This window comes from Malurus melanocephalus, unplaced genomic scaffold (assembly GCF_030028575.1).
Source record: "Malurus melanocephalus ecotype Western Australia unplaced genomic scaffold, MMel_1.1 scaffold_15, whole genome shotgun sequence".
NCBI classification, from domain to species: domain Eukaryota; kingdom Metazoa; phylum Chordata; class Aves; order Passeriformes; family Maluridae; genus Malurus; species Malurus melanocephalus.
The window spans coordinates 4632631-4652678 of record NW_026623247.1 but is presented as its reverse complement, the minus strand read 5'-3'; the positions used below and the strand labels follow the sequence as shown (position 1 = coordinate 4652678).

General features: G+C 42.6%; 1 protein-coding gene across 4 annotated transcripts in view; it reads right to left on the bottom strand.

The window, feature by feature from the left end:
• The window catches only part of ABCA1 (ATP binding cassette subfamily A member 1), a 91142-nt gene that overhangs the window by 47335 nt on the left and 23759 nt on the right, over nt 1–20048 (bottom strand). For all 4 annotated transcript variants that reach the window (XM_057385205.1, XM_057385196.1, XM_057385221.1 and 1 more), the window contains 3 exons: nt 19756–19897; nt 19176–19297; nt 594–715 (listed from right to left, as the gene is read on the bottom strand). In XM_057385205.1, the coding sequence (XP_057241188.1) occupies nt 594–715; nt 19176–19297; nt 19756–19897 (386 nt within the window). The remainder of the gene's footprint in view (nt 1–593; nt 716–19175; nt 19298–19755; nt 19898–20048) is intronic.

Here is a 20048-nt window from a genome sequence, read left to right as displayed (position 1 = left end):
AAGCCTAGCAAAAAACATGTTACAAGCTTGACAATGGCACACAGCCAGCAGAGGACAGGGCCTCTAGCCCATTGTCACCACCAGCTATGTTTATGACTGCAACCACAGTAGCACTCAGGGTATCAGGACTCTTGTACTGTGTAATATACAGTATGCCTGTCTTGAAGTGTTGGCCACAAACCTAAAAGTATAGCTACTTCTGCTGCATAAGAACCTAAGGCAGAGCAAGACATAGAAACTGCTCCAGTCCAAGCTGAGCAACTGAAAACARTCAGAACAGCACTAGCAGCTTAATTAATGTTTTACTTCCTTAAAAAGAAAAAAAGAGAAAGGAAGAAATCCCATTTAATCTGAGGGTACTATTTTCTTATGCAGGTCGAAATGTTTGCACATGGGTTCCTAGTGTCCTTTTAGAGCTTAACACCAAATAACATAGTTATTTGAGGGCAAGAAGCAAGAGAGAAGTGGGAAATACATTTTYCTCTGTATTTCTAAAGCACCTAGCACAGAGGGGTCCAGCACCASAGATCTTGGCACTACAGCCAAATAAACAATAGACAAGAATTATGTTAGGAGTTGAAAGTACTCTTTACCTGCTGGAGGTTGACCTCTGCATCCAGTAGCTCCTCTACTGCAGATGATGGCATGGACACATTATGATGGAGGAAGTCAGAGAATGTCTCATTGTCAATCAGGAAATCCCGAAGTTTCAAGTCTGGAAAGTGACAAAACAAGCAACATTCTGGTCACGGCAAAGCCAAAAGGAAACCGTGTGAGAGCTCTGAACAGGAAAAGCAAAGCTGACAAAAGGGGGAGAGGGACTTATACAAACTATAGCACAAAGGGAAAATAGGAGCTGCGGGTAAGTGCTCTGAGACTTGGCAGGCTTCAGAAATGTCGACCCATGATGTCTTGGTCTCAAAAAAAAAAAAATCTCCAAACCAACAATAAAAAAATCAACCCACTTTCAAAACCAACTCCTATTAACATCATTACTTCAGCTCAATTTGCTTACACATACACGGAAGCAAGGCACACCAAGCTGCTCCCCTGATCTGAGCTAAAACTTACTACAGCATTAGCACTTAATCCCTGTGTTGTTACTGAACATGGAACCGAGMTAGTGCATGGACCGCTGAGGGATTTATGGCTCTGCAGTTAATTATGTTAACAGTTGATGTACTCTTCCATAAATTGAAAAGTCTGACACATGCAGACACACAGGTGTGATACAGAATGGCACTCAGATCTAGGAAACAATCTTAGCTACTTAGAATTAAAAAACATTCACAGAATTGTTTCCATTTTCTTTCCCAAATGCTTTACCTTCTCAAGCCATTGTTGTTTCAGCTCTTGACTTTAAAACAAATTCGTATATTCATCACTGTAGAGGGGAACCATCTGGAAATTATAATCCAAGCTCACTACTAAAGTTCACAAAACTGGATTTTAAGCTGACTCTCCCGTTGTTTTGGGTTATTTTCTTGGGCTTTGTGCGTGTGACAATTTTTTGTTTTGTGGTCTGTTTAGGTGTGTGTGGAGGGGTAGTTTTGATTTGGTTTTCGTTGTTTTCTTTAAGAGACAGAGAGGACAACTCTATCTCAACAATGCTTGARCAAGTGATGAGCAAAGCAGCTATGCCAGGAGGAGATGAGAGACCAAGTCCTACAGGATTTACCAGAGTGAMCATTTTCATTCTGAGTAAGACATGTAGCTAGGTATCATTCAACATTTTCTACTCTTGGAAGAAGGGRCACTTGCAGCCCAGAGCGAATACTGGAAAGGACAATCTCTAAAGAGAAAGTAATGACATGGAAGAACCAGGGGCTTGTGCCTTCCCCTCTCCTTTCGAGAAAAGCTGTAACAACCTTTTCACCCATCGCTTTGGCAGGTGGGTTTTTTTTGGTACAGCGTGAGTTTAGGTTTTTGGTTGGGTTTTCTGTTTATTTGGTTTTGGTTGTTGTTTTTGTTTTTTTTTGTCACTTGGTTTTGTTTTTCTAGGGGGTGGTTTTGGCTCAGCTTGGGCAGATCACACTGTCAAGAATGCCCTCCTCCCAGGAAAAAGCATGGTGTGCATTCAGGGTGCCACGGAGGCGGCAGGGAGGCCGGGTGCCACTCGTGCTTGCCTGATGCTGGCAGCGGAGCCGGCAAGGGGAGGAACCACGCGCTCTGCTCTTGCGGCATGAAGTACACGGGGTTACTGACGGTCATTGCTCCCTCATCTACATATCCAGTTACAAATTCCCCGTTGCCTTTTTGTTCCACACGAAGGAGTAAATCACCCGCCTCTGCTGAGGCAACGCGGAGGTTACTCTGGGGCAAAAGTTTCTCCCTCGCGCTCCTCTCTCCCACACGGCAGGACCACTTGTGAATATGCTGGTTTTGGGACATGCTGGTTTTTTGCAAACGCCCCACTGAACCCCGTCACCAAAACCAACCTTCACCCCCACTCTCTGCCTGAGGAAAAGCTGGGAARAGATCTGGCTCCTGCAATAATGTAAAAACGTCCTTTTCTTTCCAGCGGAGGCTGAAAAGTACCCTGCTTCACTGCAACTGGAGGAAAAACTTCCCCCACCCCGATTCCTTGGTTACTTCCTAAATGTGCCAAACTCYCTAAACACTTCTGCAGCTTGTTTATTTTTTGGTGAGATCATCAGCTGTTCAGAAACTCAGATGGACAAAGGGGTGGCTGAGTGAAGGCACACTGGTATGCAGAGATCAGATGCTTGCAAGCTTTTTCATTGAATCTGTTCCCATTTAAGATACTTTTCAAGCGTCTCTTAAAGGGCCACATGCCTTTGGAAAAAAAAAAAAAAAGGTAGCCAGCATTAATCCTTCCACTTTTCTGCTTCCTGGTGTTATGTTGCTTTTGGGTTTGTCTAGGCTATTTTCTGGGTTTGGCTCRGAAGCTTTTGCTATATGGAAGCATGATTTTCTTGGTTAAGGAGATATTCTAYAGGCAACTGCAGGAAAGCAACCTGAACTACACTGATATTCCCACTCACCTGCCTGTAATCATGAGGGGAATAACAAAGAGCCACTATCTTCCACAGCTGTAATTAACCAACCTGGCATTAATCCAGAGCATTCATCCCTACCTTTTTTTGCCATGCCAAGCATTTTCAGACTTGCTCAGCACTAGAATTTGCTGAAAATCAATGCTGTCTTCCAAGGAACTCCTACAAACATCTGTAGGAGTTTTCATCATCGTTTGGAGTAAAACATGAAGGAAATAGAACACGAAGTTACCAAGACTGTGGGGGAGTGTTTGGCTTCYAGCCAGCTGATCATGAACCCATGATCAGTACCCAAAACCACACGTGAAAGCTCTACAAGACCAAGAGACGAAATCCCAACACTCCAGTGYTGGCTGCAATGCCCTAAGCAAATAGCCAGCCCTTCTTACCATGCATTTTCTTCCCCATCCTGTCTGATCCTACTTCCAGGGTTTGTGGGTTAATGTTTTATRCAATCCCCTTCAACCATGGAGGCAYAAATAACAACTCACACATGAAACCACACAAAAGCACCAAACACTGTAATGTGCCTTAATTCTTTCTCTGGATACCTTGAACAGACAAAGAGTTAACAAAGGATTCCTCTTGAAAACAGCCATTCCCATCCATGRCAATTGCTTGCCCACTAGGGCCCAAGGAAATACAAGATCATTCCTTAAAAAAACTGCTCCAAAAATGAAAAACAAAAGCAACAGGTAAGTCTTTTGAAGGCTAGTACCAAGCTTACCTAATAATGCAAACCCTTGGAGAGGAAGTGCACATTTTACCACTACAGGCCTACTTCTGCAATATTCTCCTGCCACAAAAATTTAGACACACTATCAAGTTACCCAAAACACGTGAGACAATGTCAACTCAAACATGATATAACTTGCATGTCTCCTCTCATGCCAGGCAGCACACTGGAGAGCAATCTCTCCATATTCTTTGATAGGCAGCCTTCTCCTTCCCACTTGTCTTCATCTTCAATGGAAAATCAGTGGAGCTGCAGCCCCACAGTTTCCCTCACCAAACACTACAGGGTTCGGCCTCCTGGCTGAAACATTGGCCCCAGCAAGCAAGCAAAGCCCTAGGCAAAAATGTGGAGATAAACTTGAGGTCAGACTAAGTAAATACACTCAAAGACAGTTAAATCTGATGTGAACCATCCTGCTGATTCAGTAGTGGAACAGTCAGCAGAAATAATCCTGAGACAGCTTTTCCCCATGGCAGGTTACTTTTACAGTTCCAGTCCTGRCACCAAGGGAGCAACAGCAGAGAACAGAGACTTTGCTTATAAACTTACGCAAATAACACCCCAAACCTGCAGGTCTGGTCAGGCTGAAATGCCTTAGCTCTAACCAGCTCCAGCTTCGGCAACGCCACAGAGACCATCAACACCATGTGAAACAAGCAGAGGAGATATCCATAACCCATGTGTAACAGGGAGAACCTTCCTTCGTATGGTCACATAGGGAAGCTTCCAGCATAATTGAGAGCTCCCAGGCCTGGAGATCTTGTGCCTTAACCACAAAACTTCCCTTCCTCTCTGAAGTCACCAGTCAGGATTAGACAATCACACATGGYAGCATTTCATGGGTACTGACTTCACAAAAGGCACAGCTGTCCTTTATTTCCACACAGTTCAAACGAAATGTGCGGCTGCATTCTGGGCGTAAAACGCAGAAATTCTTAGATTTTCATATCACAGAGCATCTCCTACAGGACTGTAATTCTGTATTACCTTTTAAGGTTTACATTTTACTGACAACCTAACCTCTTCAAATACCTTCACTCCTGGGCACAGTGGTACACCGTCAATCCTTGCTTAAAAATCAAATCTTTGTGACAATAGAAAGAAAAAAAAAACAACCCAAAACGTATTCAAAGAGCTCAAGACATTCACGTGAATTAGTGAAGAARAACAACCTCTGTGTTTGCTGTATTATTGATTAAAATAAACAACTAAATTAAAATACTGTAAGAAAACAGCAAATCAAAAAATGTGCTATGTGGGGTCTCTGCTCCATGCAGACCAGAAATGACCACTGATTGTGCAGTGAAGGAAGTATCTGTGGTCCAAAAGCCATAGCATTTTAGTTTCCTCATTCCAGAAACACATCCCCAGTTATTTTCATGAGCTCAGAAAGTGGGTCAGCCATGGCTGGGAATCAGTTTTAATTTGCTGATCTCACTACAAATATGATYACAACAGGTCCCACAGTAAGCACTGATAATTTCCAACAGTATTTTGAAGACCCAAAGACAAGCGGGGAAAAAAAAGCAAGCCTTCCAGGGGCAGATTACTGAACAAAACTCTTCTCAAACTACTCTCCCCTTCACTTGGAAGCACACACCTTCCTCCAGAAACTTAATGGTGAAGTGTCTTTTAAAATTAAACAACAAGGTGGGAAAGCAGAACCCCATGGAAATTGTGGCTATGTTTTTCACATCCACATTACTGAAAACAAAAGGCACGCGAATGGCATTCAACATTATCTCAATCCAGTGTAGAGTACAGAACTCACCAGGCCTAATGTTAGTTTGTGGGGTTCCTGTCCAAAGGGTTTGTGCCCATAACCTATAATATGCCAGGTTTTCAGCCACTTTAAAGCTAACAAGTTCAGGAAAACACTGTGACAATCAGATATACTTCCCAGCTTCACATACCTTAACCCCCTATAAAAAAAAAAAATGAAGGAAAGGGGAGAAGGAGCTTTATGCCTTCAGTTAATTCAGCAGCTAAGAGGAAGGTAGGGCAATATGTCTTATCTACAGACATGGCTTTTTGTCTTTAGGGGACTTCCCTCTCCACTGATGAAACATGCAAAACTTAAAATAATTACGCTATTTTCTCTATATCCACTAGAGTTGTGGAGACTTGCTAACCTTTGGCTAAGCCTGTATTCATCAGAGCTAAGTACCAAGGCAACACAGCAGCTGGTATGAAATTCTGACCCTCATTTCTCACCACAGAGACTGCTCATAGGGCAACCCAATAATTTTTGTAACAGCAACGAAAGCATCACAGAAAGATGAACCCGTGAGAGAGGATGAGGCAGGAGACAATCTTCATTCTTTACAGTCAGCAGGGCTCCACAAGTGCCCAAAGGAGACAAAAAAAGAGAAGTGGGTTCCCAGCTCAGCACCTGTCTCCACCAGCTAACAGAAGGAGCAAATCCAGGAAGAATGTCAAGTGAGTGAACAAGGCATTACCTTCTCCTTGTTCAAAGAATTCAGACTCACAGCTCCCCACTCAGGTAAAAGTGTGCTTCTATTACAAGGTAAGGCCCAGCCTGATTGCACGGCTGGCTGTCAAGTCTGTGCAAAATTTTGCCCAGATGTGACTGGAGAACAAGGTCACAAGGTCTGCTTCACCCAGGGCACTGCTTCTTCACTGATCACRCTTCCAGCAACAGCTGATTTGGACCACACAAGCACATGGAGATGCTGAAGCTCCAACTCCAGCAGCTGAGAGAATTTAYTGGTAGCACACATAACCACTACAAAGATTTTGGCTAAAAATCTGTCTTATCTTTCAGGGAACCCTCACATGGTGAGACCACTAGAGCAGACAAATCAAATGCTGCCACAGCAGAGGTCCACTGGAACTCTGCATTAAATTTTCATTATCTGAGAGGTATTCCTCTTGAATAGATGACAGGTGCACTGGAACTGGATTGATTTTCACACTCATTACCTATCACTGTGATTTATTGACAAAAGATGTCTGAAGCTACTTCCCACAAAAATTAAAATGGGCTCTAAAATAATTTCAGCAGCAGAACCAAAGACTAACTGACTTGTAAATTGACCATCATCCAGAGCAAACTAACAGCCACTCAGAAGAAACAGCAATCTTCAAATGGTGAACCATGCCACTGCACTTACCCTTTTGAGCCAATGATCCCGACTGACAATGTGAAACAGACTTTTCACAGTGCTGGGCAAGGCAACAAGTTTTCACCTGTTTCCATTATATTCCTGACCTTGGACAACACATCCAAAAAGCATGATAAAGTAATATTTTTAAAGGTTTTTAGTCTTGGTTTTCTAGGCAGCTACTATGCTTTAATTATTCTTTTCCTCTGGGGCAGCTTTCCCCCATGATGTAAGAGTAGCTCTCAGAGCTGCCCGTGTAACTCTCCGTGCTGGCAAGAGCTGAAACTGCCCTCKGAAAAAGTTGGACAGGCATACCCTGATTTGCTTACAAGAAATCAAGCAGCTCAGCAGGCCTGTTGTGCAGGATCGACTAGTGTGAAAACACAAGCCTAATTTGCTCACAAAGTGCTGTTCCTTCTGCAGTCACAGCCTGACCTGTTCTTACAGCTGGCTACAGCTCTCTGCTGTGAGGCCATCACGCATCAAACAGCGCTGCCTCTGCAGACAGCAGATAACACCAAAGTGAACACCCCTTAACCAGGGCCCATCACCTTCATTTATCTGCCATGCCAAATGGTGATGTGAGTAGAAAAGGCAGCCTGCCATCCATCTCTACCAGCCAGCACCCCTCCTGAGAGAAAGGGCAATGTTGTGCAGCAGGCTCACCTCTCTCATCTTTGGACTGCGACACTGGGACCACCTCCATTCCTCTACAAGCCACTCTTTTTGCTTAGAAGAGCTTTAAATACAGTCCAGCATAATTACTCTGGCAGAAAGCACAGCTCCCAGCACATACTAATGCACATACAGAAACCAGTCCGCAGMGGGCCTTCACTGGGGTACATCAACTTCAAGGATGCAGAGCCCATTTAAGCCAGCTGAGACCCAACCTGTGCCCGGTATGGGAAGCCAGCAGCAAACACAAGCCTTGTACAACCCCTTTGTGCAGTTGTTTAAGCCACAGAAGCCATCAGGCCCTCTTCYTGTGTGACACATGACAAGAGAAACACTCTGTCAGAAAGCCAAGACACAAGGCACAGRGGCAAAAGCTTCAGGCTGGTCACCAGCAGCCCTGTCAGAACACACAGCCTGCAGAGCTCCTGCCTAATGAGGGGCACACCCAACCACCTCCCTAAGCCCCACGTTATGCCACAGCATAGATATTCTCACRGCTTTCCCCTCTGCAAGGCAAATTCTCTTATCAGCACAGACAAGCGTGAAATAGAGCTTACCAGTGAAAAAAGCAGAAAGAAATTATGCAGACTTCTAACAGTGCAAAAAAATGAAGCAAGCTTAAAACAAACAACCTAAGAATAGTCATTATATTGCCTAAAGAAGCAAATCCTAAGCAGAGCCATAAATTGTCAAGCATTACAACTGTTTGAAAATTCTCCTGCTAACATTCACAAACTAAGGACAAACTGCAAATTTCTTAGCCTCTGAACAGGYCTGTCAGTCATAAAGATGACAAACCACAGACGTGATCAGATAAAACACTTCATTATTACAACAGAATTATTTTCAGGAGTAGTAAACAGAACACATTTAGAGGTGGTACAGAAAAGGTTCTCCAAAGGTCGAACCCAGTTCAGGGCAAGATGGGTCCTTCTACAGAAGCAGAAAGTAAGGCTTTGCTGTTAGGATTGCATTCTCACTGCACAAGGAATATTATGCCCTAAACAATATGCAGCTTTTAGATGTTTCAGAAGAACAAAAAGTAAAATATAWTGAAAAACCCCAAACAACAGAGAGACTGAAACCAAATGGCACAGTCACATCCAGTCACATACAGCTACTCAAACGGCAAACACAAGCAAACAAGGAATGGCATTATACCATTAAAAATGCAGGGAGCTAAGCAGAAGTTGAAAGAATAAGCCAAGAAGGACCCTATCCACAATCCCTTATACTGGAGCAAGTGACCTTAAATTTAGTGGAAATTCAAATCACAGGAAAAAGCAGGGCTGGACATTTTAATCAAATGACCATTACTAATAGCGGAAATGTTTTCATAAGCTGGCTATGTAAGCACGCATCCATGAGACTGCTGGCTCAAACACAAACAGAAAAYGTTTATATGGGAATCATTCTGAATCCCCAAAACACACAGGTAGAATGATTCCAGCAATATCCTCCTACTTATCACCTATCCAGATTGAAGAACTCCCCCCACAGAACTGGCATGGGTAATAATAAACCTTAAGCAAAAGGGCAGGAAGAGCTTTCCAGGATCAAAGCACCCTGACTGTCCTGAACTTGTATTTGTTCCTCCTTAACACAGAAAGGCTGATGAGAAGAGAAAAAGCTACCCCTCCCTTGGGTGTGAAGGGTCATCCTGCCAGACATCTGTTCCTCTCACTAGTCACAAATTCAGGGAACCTGACTGACATCTGACTTATTGTGAAGTTTAGCAAGACACCAGTTCTGCAGTCAGCAGATCATAGTGGCTCTTCTCCTATGTTCAGGAAAACCTAATTCTTCTGAATTTAGTGCCAAATCCTAATGCTCCTTTTCTAACACACTGCACCATAAGCCATCTTCAGAATCAAGAGTAAAACCAATGAAAAAATGCTAAAGATTAACAACAATAAGCCAATCATTATACTGCACTTAGTTTAGCCAGAAATACTGTCTACTTCCACTGAAAACATATCTACATCTAAATTATTTCAATCTCCAATGAGTGCTCCCTCCATTTCCATTTAATTTGTCACTGCAAAGTTATTCTTATGGATAGATGTTTGGGTTTGCTTTTGGGTTTCAAGTCCAACTTCAGGGAATGAAAAACCCTCAAACTTCAGCACTAAAGAAAAGATTATGTCTCTGGGCCTAGTTTAGGACAACCTTTGCAACCATTCAAGCCCTTTGCTACTACAAATTATACTGTTGAGCAACAGCACTTCAAATAATTAAAGAACTTTCTCAATCTTTGGGAAAGACTGAAAAACAGATGCTTAGTAGATAAAGATTGCCCAAATCCACATGAAGTCTTGCCTGGAAATCATGTCTCTCATATTCTAAGTGTGACACTATATTGCACTATATCAGGATGGTCCTGCCTTGGTAGTTCTAGGAGTTCATCCTTCTGGTTGGTTTTCTTCCAAACTCCCAATAAAATAACCATTCCTTCCCTTTGGTACTGACATAACTTGCTGGCTGAAAACACACCCTGGAGCATTTGCACTACTCTGTTTTACACAGAGAAGAGCCAGGAACCTGATTCTGTGTACCAGGGTCACAAAGTACTGCAATTACTTGAACATGAGTGTTCAAGTGTACTGCTGGAGAGGCCAGATACATTATTTCTATGGATACACGGGTAAAATTCCTTGCACTTTCATATGGTAACAGCAGAGTTAACATGAAAGAGAAGAAAGWCAAGGTAGGTAAAGACGCTTCTGATTTTAAAGGGCTTCATTGTCTTGATCTGTATTCTCTGGTTTTATAGCACACTGCTCCCCACCTGCTAGGCAGAAAGCATGGCACAGAGCTGGGTAAAAACACTGGTGGTGGCTGCTCCCCTTGTTGTCACCAGTTGTGCCTTTGCTACAAYGAAAATGGATTTCATGTCCACATCACATCTCAAATGTCGAAACCACTTTTGTTTTTTACTCCCTACTGCTCTGAAGCAGCATTTTGCTGGGCAGGYAGCAGCTGCCACTTTCCTAAGGAGGTGGCTGGCGCAAGCCAGAACAGGCACTCAGACCCGTGATACTGCTATCTTTGCAGTAAGCTGCCTTTGCCCCATYAGCAAATCTCCTTCTGACACAATGTATGCTCCGTCAGCCTCAGATATGGTCCAGTTAAATTTCAGCTGCACTTGTTGGAATAGATAGACAACTATAAGGAAAATACCTCCAGAAATGTAAGAGTTTATATTTAATAATTCTGACTGTCTGTGGTCACGTAAACCTGCAGACAATGTCAAGCAAAAATACATCCAAATGCTAACTCAGGTAGTATATGCCCCTAAAAGTATATGTTTAGAAGAACAGAAATGTTCAGGGAGGGAAAAAAACCACCACAAGACACCAAAGCTCACATTATGGTGTCTTATTTTAAATTCTTTACAAGTCTTTTATTGCACCATCCTTAAAACTGAAGCTAAATTAGAAAGGGAAGGAAACTCTGGCTGTTTACAGAGGATGTGTGTCACAGAACAGCATGAATCTCCCCCCACATCTAGCACACAGAGTGCTGCCAGGTCAGCATAAAAAAAAAAAAAAAAAAAAAAGGCTAGGGCAAGACTTTAGCTAAGAAATGAGTTACATTCCACAAAATTTTCAGAGCTAGACCAATTTTTTATCAGCTAAGGATTCTTAGGCCTAAGCAATATGCAGTTTTAACAAACTCAGTTGATTATTAACACTTAGTAAATACATAAGTACATGCATTTTTTGATTCTGCAGCTGTTGCATTTAATTCAATGTTTTTTTCCAGAGTTCTGAAAACAAAATATAAGCGTAAAACCTGTAAAGTCAATTTAAAACTTACATAAAACAAAGATACAACCATTTCTCAATAAAACACAGTAACAGCAAAAAACCTCTAGAGTTGGAAGGGGAGAATTCGCAGCTTCAATTGAATGCAACAGAAATTTAGCAACAAGTGGCAGAATATTTTGCTTGGTTTTAGTCAGGATCTTGGTATTAACACTGATCTTGTGGCAAAAAAATTTTAAATAGAACATGAAAGAGTGCCTACAAATATTGAACTGACATGGATTTTAAAAAAAGAAAAATCAGTCAAGCAGTGCTCTATCCTCTTGCCTGTGTAAAAATGAACTAGATTCAGCATCAACAATATTTCAAAGCCATCAGTTTTTATTGCATCCTGAGTGTACTGAAAACTGCCACATCCTACTGYGTTTCAGAATGAGGTCTCTAGTTTCTTGGCAACTGTTTATTTATTTAGCTCACAGGAATGCTGTAAAAATTAGGTAATAAGTGTTTGTAATGCATGCTGAAGATAAAATGTATTATTACTAGAGACAGCTCCAAAGCTGAATATTAACTTAAGAGATATGGGAGGTCAGACCAAAATTAGGTACTCTGGCCTCAGTACCAATCAAACACAGAAGTGCACAGGGCTTTTTCCAAATGGGGCAATTTCATAATCTCCACTCTCATGAGAGCTCAGGCCAATGGAAATCCCCTGAGAAAGCTGAACTTTTCATCAGATAACAGTGTTACAGATTTCCTAGGGGACTACTAACACTAAGCTCAATGTGAAAAGTCTCTTTCTTGCTGTCTCAACTAACCTCAGAGTGTAGCTTAAACAAACCACATACAATCCTCCACAAATCAGACAGTTTATTAAGATTCTATGATCAGAAGTCAATAGAAAAACATAAAAAATAAATGCAAATTGAAGCTAAAACAGTGTAAGTTTTGGCAACACAGTCCTGACATAAGCAAGTTATACTGATAAGGCTATCTACAAAAAGAAGAAAACAGCAAAGTGTGACAGGTTTGACTGTTCACTTAATACTGTCCACTTTATTTACTGATTTAAAATAAAAGTCAGCCCTGACAGATGAGGCTAAAGACTAAAGAAAACAACCGGAACTTTTAAAAATGGTCCTACTTCTGCAGTACTAATACTAATTACTGACATGCACAGTAAGCAAATCTTGTTTTCTTTATCATTGTGTCTTTATCTAGACAAATTAAGGAAGATAAAGGTGGTGCCCTTAAGAAACGGTAATTTGGTTGGAATAGTTCTGTTGCTGACTGAAGTTACGGGCACTGTTGACTCTCCCACATGCAGTAAAACCATTAACTGGCACAGTTGGGTTAGCTGGCTCTAAAGTAACCTTACTGACAGTGCAGCCTTATGCTGACAAGCTTGCAATTCTCCCTGTGTGTTTTTAACAGGGTTCACACAATCTTCTGTGATAGGACTCTCAAAAATGTTTTTCTCAAGCTCCGCCATCTAGCACAGTGCAGATACTACAGCAAGGCCAGATTTAACATAACTTTGCATGTGTTTTTKTTTCAATTCCCCATTTAAAGAGATTTCACTCTTGCTGTCTTGCATCTGTACACATCTACCTAGAATACAAGCTGGCATAATTCTAAACTTGTCTGAACTCAAAAGCATCTCTGTAAAAAGGAAAGCTAGACCAAAAGCAGGCACTAAAGCCCAGTTCTACAGAATCAGAATACAGCAATACACATGATGATGTATGTGTTTCTATCCATCTCAACACCTAAGCAAAGTCAYTTAATAACAACTGTCCAGGAACAGTTCCATGGAAAACAAGAAATACATTTAGTAGTACAGCAGAACTCTGCACCTTAACCTCTATCAAGATAATTTTATTAGCTTAATCACATCCTTGGCTTCCAAATAATAAGRAAAGCAGAAGGTGGCTCTATTGAAAGTGGTAATTGCATATASAGTTATATTGTAGTTATAGCATGCTATTTTCTGAATCAGGCTAATATCATGCCACCTCACTAATTAAAGCTACATACCTAACTGCCCAACAAAAAACTTGGGTCCAACACTGCCTTAAGAAGTCTTTTCTCTCTTTGCACATCTCTTGACTGTCAGCCTCCCAGTTTCAGTTTCAGATAGAAAAAAATAACAGACCCATTGGATTCACACAGAGACTTTGTCCACTACCTGTAGTAAGAGACTTAAACTGCCCTTCCAAGAATGTGTTGGAAAGGTTTTTCCAGGAGATCTGCAGTTGCCAAAACAATCTATGTTTCTTGGAAAAACCAAAACACATGCATGTCTGTGCCTAATCAGCAACATAGAGATTTGAAGAATAAATTAATTAGCCAAATGTGGGAAAACTSCCATGTGTACCTGAATCTCCTACCMAATCAACATGGTACAYCACAWTATTTGTGCAATCCARGCACCCAGAACCAGCCRCTTCTTCCACTTGCTCRTTGTGACATTCCACTGCATCTGATCACAGCAGAAATGGCCCCACAAAGTCCGTGGCTGCCCTTTTCTGGATGGATGCTTTGGGCTGGGAGGCAGCAACAGCCAGGAATGCCCTGGGGAGTTCTGCTGAAGTCTAGTGCAAACAAATTGGTACTGAAAACACAAAGGTAAAGCAGCCCTCCTACCTACCCCAATAAATCAAGATGTCTCTACTGATACCACAGGACAGCATTTTTGGCAGCACTTTTCCCCTGGCCTAAAGGAAAGGCAAGGACCTGAATGCCACTGTGGAGCACACTATCAGAGAACCCAGGTGTATATTTATGCACAGCAACAGGAATGCCACCCTGCTACAGTTGGTGTTTGCAGATGTTTCAGGGGTGAAGGCCACCTGGACACATGGTTTTTGTTGGTCTTCATTCTAGCCTGTCTGGTTTTTGCTAGGATTCCTCTCAGAGGAAGTCAAGGAGGCAATCATTTTAATTAGGGAGGCGTGGGGAGGTATAAGAATTAATCTAAATGTTTGGCTTGAGGGTGTGGGGTCAATTTTGTTAGGGACAAGACACTGAGGAGGGAATTAGCCATCACCTTAATGTACCCAGSAGATAATGCATGACATCCTGTTTCTATGAGCACCCTGTAATCACACAGTAATACACAATCCACCAGAAAACCTCTCCCAAGGCTGTTCTTTAGCCGTGTCAAATAAAAGACACACTAATAGCACTGACCAAACTGCAAACTCCTTCAGTCTCAACATCTCCCTGTGTAGCAGGCTGCAACATCAGCAAAGAATGCCACCCAGCTGACATTTCTCCTCTACCACAAGTAGTGCTAAKCCAGCAAAGAACAGGGATAGGCAGGGAACACGTGGAATAATAGCCTGAGATCTGATGCAATTTCTTAGGCAATGTTTGTTTCCCTCTGCCTATTTCATTTTCCATTTTTGTTTCATTGGGCTGGCTTCAAGAAAAGAAACGTTCCCTTTGGGATCACTGAAAACTAAGAGCAATGCAGCAAATACGAGCCAGGCTGGTTTATATCTGCAACTTTTAGCAACCTAAGAAAATGGCTTTAATTATACCTGTTGATTTACTACCCCACAGATTGCAGAAAAAAGTATTTTGGAGTCTTGTGAACAGAAGAAAAAATAAAGGAAGTATGCCTCAGAGTCAAYAGCAAGCAGTATCTTCTTGTGTTCAAAACACAAGAAAAGCTTATTTCTTGCAAACACTTAACCTGTGTTATTGTTCTGAGGCCAGCTGCAAATTCAGTGTCTGCAATCCGTAATCCAAATCTACTTTGGTAAGATCCAAACCTACAGGAATAGCGTGGCCAGCAGGACCAGTGAGGTTATTCTTCCCCTGCACTCGGCACTGGTGAGGCTGCACCTTGAGTGCTGTGTCCAGTTCTGGGCCCCTCAGTTTAGGAAGGACACAGACACTTGAGCACATCCAGGGGAGGGCAGCAAGGCTGGTGAAGGGCTTAGAACACAAGCCCTCTGAGGAACGACTGTTTTAGCCTGGAGAAAAGGAGACTCAGAGGTGAGTCCCTTATCACCCCCTACAACTTCCTGAAAGGTAGGGGTTGATCTCTTTCTCCAGGGAGCAACTGGTGGAATGAGAGGACACAGTCTTAAGCTGCACCATGGAAATGTAAGCTGGATATTAGGAAAAAGTTTTTTACAGAAAGAGTGATACTGGAACAGAAGTACTGGAATGGTCTGCCCGGGGAGATGGTGGAGTCACCATCCCTGGATGTGTTTAAAAAAAAAATATTAGATGTAGAGTGTGGTGCTATGGTTTAGTTGGAGAGTGTTATGGCAGGGTTGGAGTCGAAGATCTGGAAGCTCTCTTCCAGCCCTAACGATTCTGTGATACTGCAGCTGGCAATCCCATCAGCCCCACCATGCTCTTGAAAGTGCCGTCACCAAGGTCTTTACTCTCTGTTCTGATTTGCACTCTGCCTTATCATGAGTGTTAAAGACCTTGGTGACATTGCTGGACAGAGATGTAACAYAACAAGTGGGACAGAGAGGGCACCTGGCACCTGCCTGCAGAATTGATTATGTGACGGTATGTGTGTGCCCGCACGTAGATTTCACTGCTCGGGGCTTGCTGGAAGCAGCCACACAACAGCAGCACCCATGGAGTGTGAGAGCTGTTATGTTCTGAACTCCCTCACACCACTTTATCCTGCCCAAAGAACATGAGGCAACACTGGACTGTTCCCTGCTGATAACACCTTCCTCTCYATGAGAGAGCTCTTCTCTGCTGTTCCTCCTGGAACTCCTGCACAGGCTGCSCTGTTATGAGGGATTATCTCCCACCTCCTCAAGAAGTGCCTAAGATAAAGAGCTTGTGGGAATGAGTGCACAAACCAAACCTGAACAACACCTAAGAGTCCTACCTTGTCTTTAACGAAGGCACTGACTTGCACGTACCCGTGTAAACAACCTGAGTAGTCTGCCATCTTAGGTAAGTCTCCCTTCCTCAAGGTTCAGCTCATGCCTAACTTCAGATCAGATGACACTGAGTCACACATTGAATATTAGTTTGTGAGGGTTGTTTTAAAGAATTTCAAGTGAAAGGACTTTGGCAAATGCTGTCTAAACAGATTCAGATATCAGAACCCAGATAAGACATGAATGCTCTACATGACCAGCGTTAGCTCAGGTCCAGTTTGTATGCTAGCAACGAGAGATCACCTTCTGGAAGCCTCTTTCAAAATCATCAGGCAATAGTGGGAAGGGTGTGTGAGGGGAGAAGGGAGCTGCAGAGCCCATGTCACATCAGGGAGCATACAGTCCCTCACACTAGGGAAGCTGCAAAGCCACCAATTCACATGGCTTCAGATCCAGGCCAGAGTTAGAACATACAGGATACAAGGTTTTCAATTATTAGCTTATCAATAATCAGCCTTCCGGCTACTGGGGTGAACACATGTATAAAGATGGTGCTTTCAGACTGGGTGGCACTTGCCATCCACTCCTCCTGTCTTCTCAGGTTCCCAGAGTCATTGAAGGAAATGCCCAGAGTGAAGAGGATTTGCATCTCTCACACCTGATCAGCAGCAGCAACTGAGGGTTGACCTTCCTTGCACTCTAAGCACTGCTGAGTATAAATACATGAGTACTTCTATGATTGAAGGATGCTGTTTCATACATGCTGTCAGAGAATGAATCACACAGCCAAGGAGTGGGCAGCAGGGACCACCGAGCTGAAGGGCTTTGTAAATGAGCATAAAAAGGACAAACAGGCTTTGTTCTCCAAAAGCCTTACCAACAACAGACATTCTGTCATTCTAATGATACAGAGGCTTGGTTTTTTGATTACACATTTGAAATATTCTATTATAGAAATATAATCTGTGATGACTGTGTCTAAGGCTTGTTTTTGCAGTCAGTCCACTAGACTTTATAGTGGAGAGAAACATGAGCCTTCTGACTTTCAACTTGTACAGTACTCCATATGCAAAAYGCTTCCTGGAATCACTCCTCCCCCTCAAACCTTCCCAGCAGCTTTGACAGTGTTCTTGTAAATGTCCATGTCTGACATTTACTGTATGTCTCAATACAAAACACCAGTGCCTACTTTCTCTGGAAGAGTTAACTTGCCAATACAAGTGTAAAAGAAGCACTACTGAAAGTGTACAATCCAGTAACAACAGTATCTGTCACTCTGATGGAGAGAGCTTGTTCCCAGCAAATCAAATATTTGAAGACATACAAGAGAACAATATTAAACTTCTCCTTGGGAAACAGTAATTTAACTTATTTTGGCTGTGCTCATTATGTGTTCATCTCTCTGCAAAGGGTTCACTCTGCTTTCTCTCCCCTCTGAAGCTGCTGCAGATTTAGGAAAAAGCATGAGGATGCTCCATAACAGTTCCCTGAGTATAAGGAGAGGCCAGGTGGAATCGATACTGAGCTCCTCAAGGAGGAGTGTCCTTTATACAAAGTATGAACTAATGCTGAGTCAGCAGACCACAGTATTCTGTATAGATCTGATCACATCAGGATTCCTCACAGCCCTGAATGGCAGAGAAAGGGGTAAAATACCTGAGACAAACACCTTGCACAGTCCATGTCTGCACATACAATCAGCACACACCTGCCAGCCCATCACTAACAGTACAGATTATTCCAGAAAGACCTGCAATGTACTGAGGAACACAGGAAAGGATGTAAAAACACCATCTCTGCTTTAAGTGTGCTCAGCATACGTCAGACTTAGACTCTGTTCATATCATACCAGGTCAGATTAATTTTCTTCCTGCAGCCTGCCTGAGCCATGCTAAAATGAAAAGARCTAGGAGGAACTATAGCTGTGAAACAAAGGACCATTTTCATAAAACACTAAAATACCATCTACATCCAAAGAGCTCTGCATGCTGCATAAAGCCTGTAGGTGAAACCCTCAATGGCTGTGCTCCCCTTTCTATCTCCCTGCTGTATATCTTTCTAAACCATTACTTTCAATCATTTCCATTAGACACATGCCACATTAACAAAGCAGCCAAGATAGACAATCTTTCAGAGAAGAATATCCCAAGAAACTTTTACAAGTTGCCATGACAGAGAGACCTGGCAATAATAAGAGCTCTGCCACACTTCCTGAGGCTGGGCAGAGTTTTTTCACATCCTCAGCTCTGCTGCAAGCTTCCCATATGATCTCACATTAGTCACACACATCTGCACAGGACAGGAGGGCACACCATCTTCTCACGCACGCTGAAAATGGGAGGATTCTAATTTTTCATGCAAACCCCCCAGTCAAATTATTTTATTTTGTACCCTGGCATGCAAAATCCTGGCAGACAATATCGGAATGAAACATACTACGCCAGTCATATAGGAACAAAAACACCCCTCCAAAACAAAACAAAATGAATACTTCATTGTCAGATAATAATCAGCTTTGAGTTTGTAAATTGGAGGCCACCATCAGCTTTTCCCCATCTGTTTTATTCCCGCACACTTTCCTCTGGAGGTCAGGGGGTAGAACACTAAATTGTAGCTACATTGTGTTCACTGCTTGGACAAAATATCAAAATAACTAGTGCTTTTCRAAAAGACACACTATTTGGACTCCTGTGAGAAAACCAGCACTTAGACTAACTTCAGTGCACCCAGGACTGTAATTTCACATCCAAAACAGCTGCTGTTCTTGGCATTACACACCATCCCTTTTCTCTTCCACCAAATAAATTAAAGAGCACACAAAGCTCTGACAGGAGAGGCTTAAGGTACTTCTGCAGGATTGGAAAAGGTTTGATAAGCTGTTATAACTGCACATATTCATATTATGGCACATATTCACATTCCTGAAATTTACACATAGGCAGAATGAACCAGATCAGAARTGCCACATATTGACTCTATCAGGCTATTACCTAAGCCAGAGGAATTTCCCAACTTGCGTAGTTTTCCCAGGACCTTCTGGACATCCTTTATACTTGTGTCCTGTTGGCTGTACAGCAGTAACCTCTTGGCATCTGAGAACAGGCGGGAAACACTGGCAGAAAACAGAAAAACAATCAGAAGTCATGAGCTCTGCAAGCCACCATCTACAGATACAATTTCCCCCAAACCTGTTCCACTGCTCTCACTCTAAACTGCTCTGAGGTTCATTAACAGGGAAGGAGACGCTCTGGAGAAAGGGCATCTTAAAAAGCCTTACATTTTTATGGGCCAAATTCTGAGCTCAGACCAAAGTAAGGACTCAGTCCTTACCCAGGCACAACTTTTCATTCACCAGGAACTTGAACTGCTTGGACCTGGGTATTCTGCACACCTACCAGCACTCTGCTAGCCCCTATGAACCTGGAAACTGAAGAATTTGCACTTCAGAAGCAGTGGAAACCACAAACCCTTCAATAGTGTAAGATTTCACAACTAGTTGGTGACTTCCAAATATCTCTTTTCCCCATGTTTTCCCAAGAAAGGAGATGAGGCAAAAGCAGACAGACTCACATGGAGGCATTGAAGTTTCCAACAATACCAGGGGATTCCCCAGGAGTTGGGTAGCGGAAACAAGGATTGTTGGCATTGCAGATGATCCCCTGTATCCATGGCAAGGTTCCTGCTGAAGGCATAGCTTTATTTGGAAAGTGACCTAGAACAGAAACACAGGAGTTAGGAGGCAAACACACGATACAAACCTCTACTACACAGCATTGTATTTGAAGTGCAGGGCTAACCCTGCAATGGTTATTGGCCCAAAGTGCTATCAAAGAGCAGAACAGCCAGCAACAGGAAGAACTAAA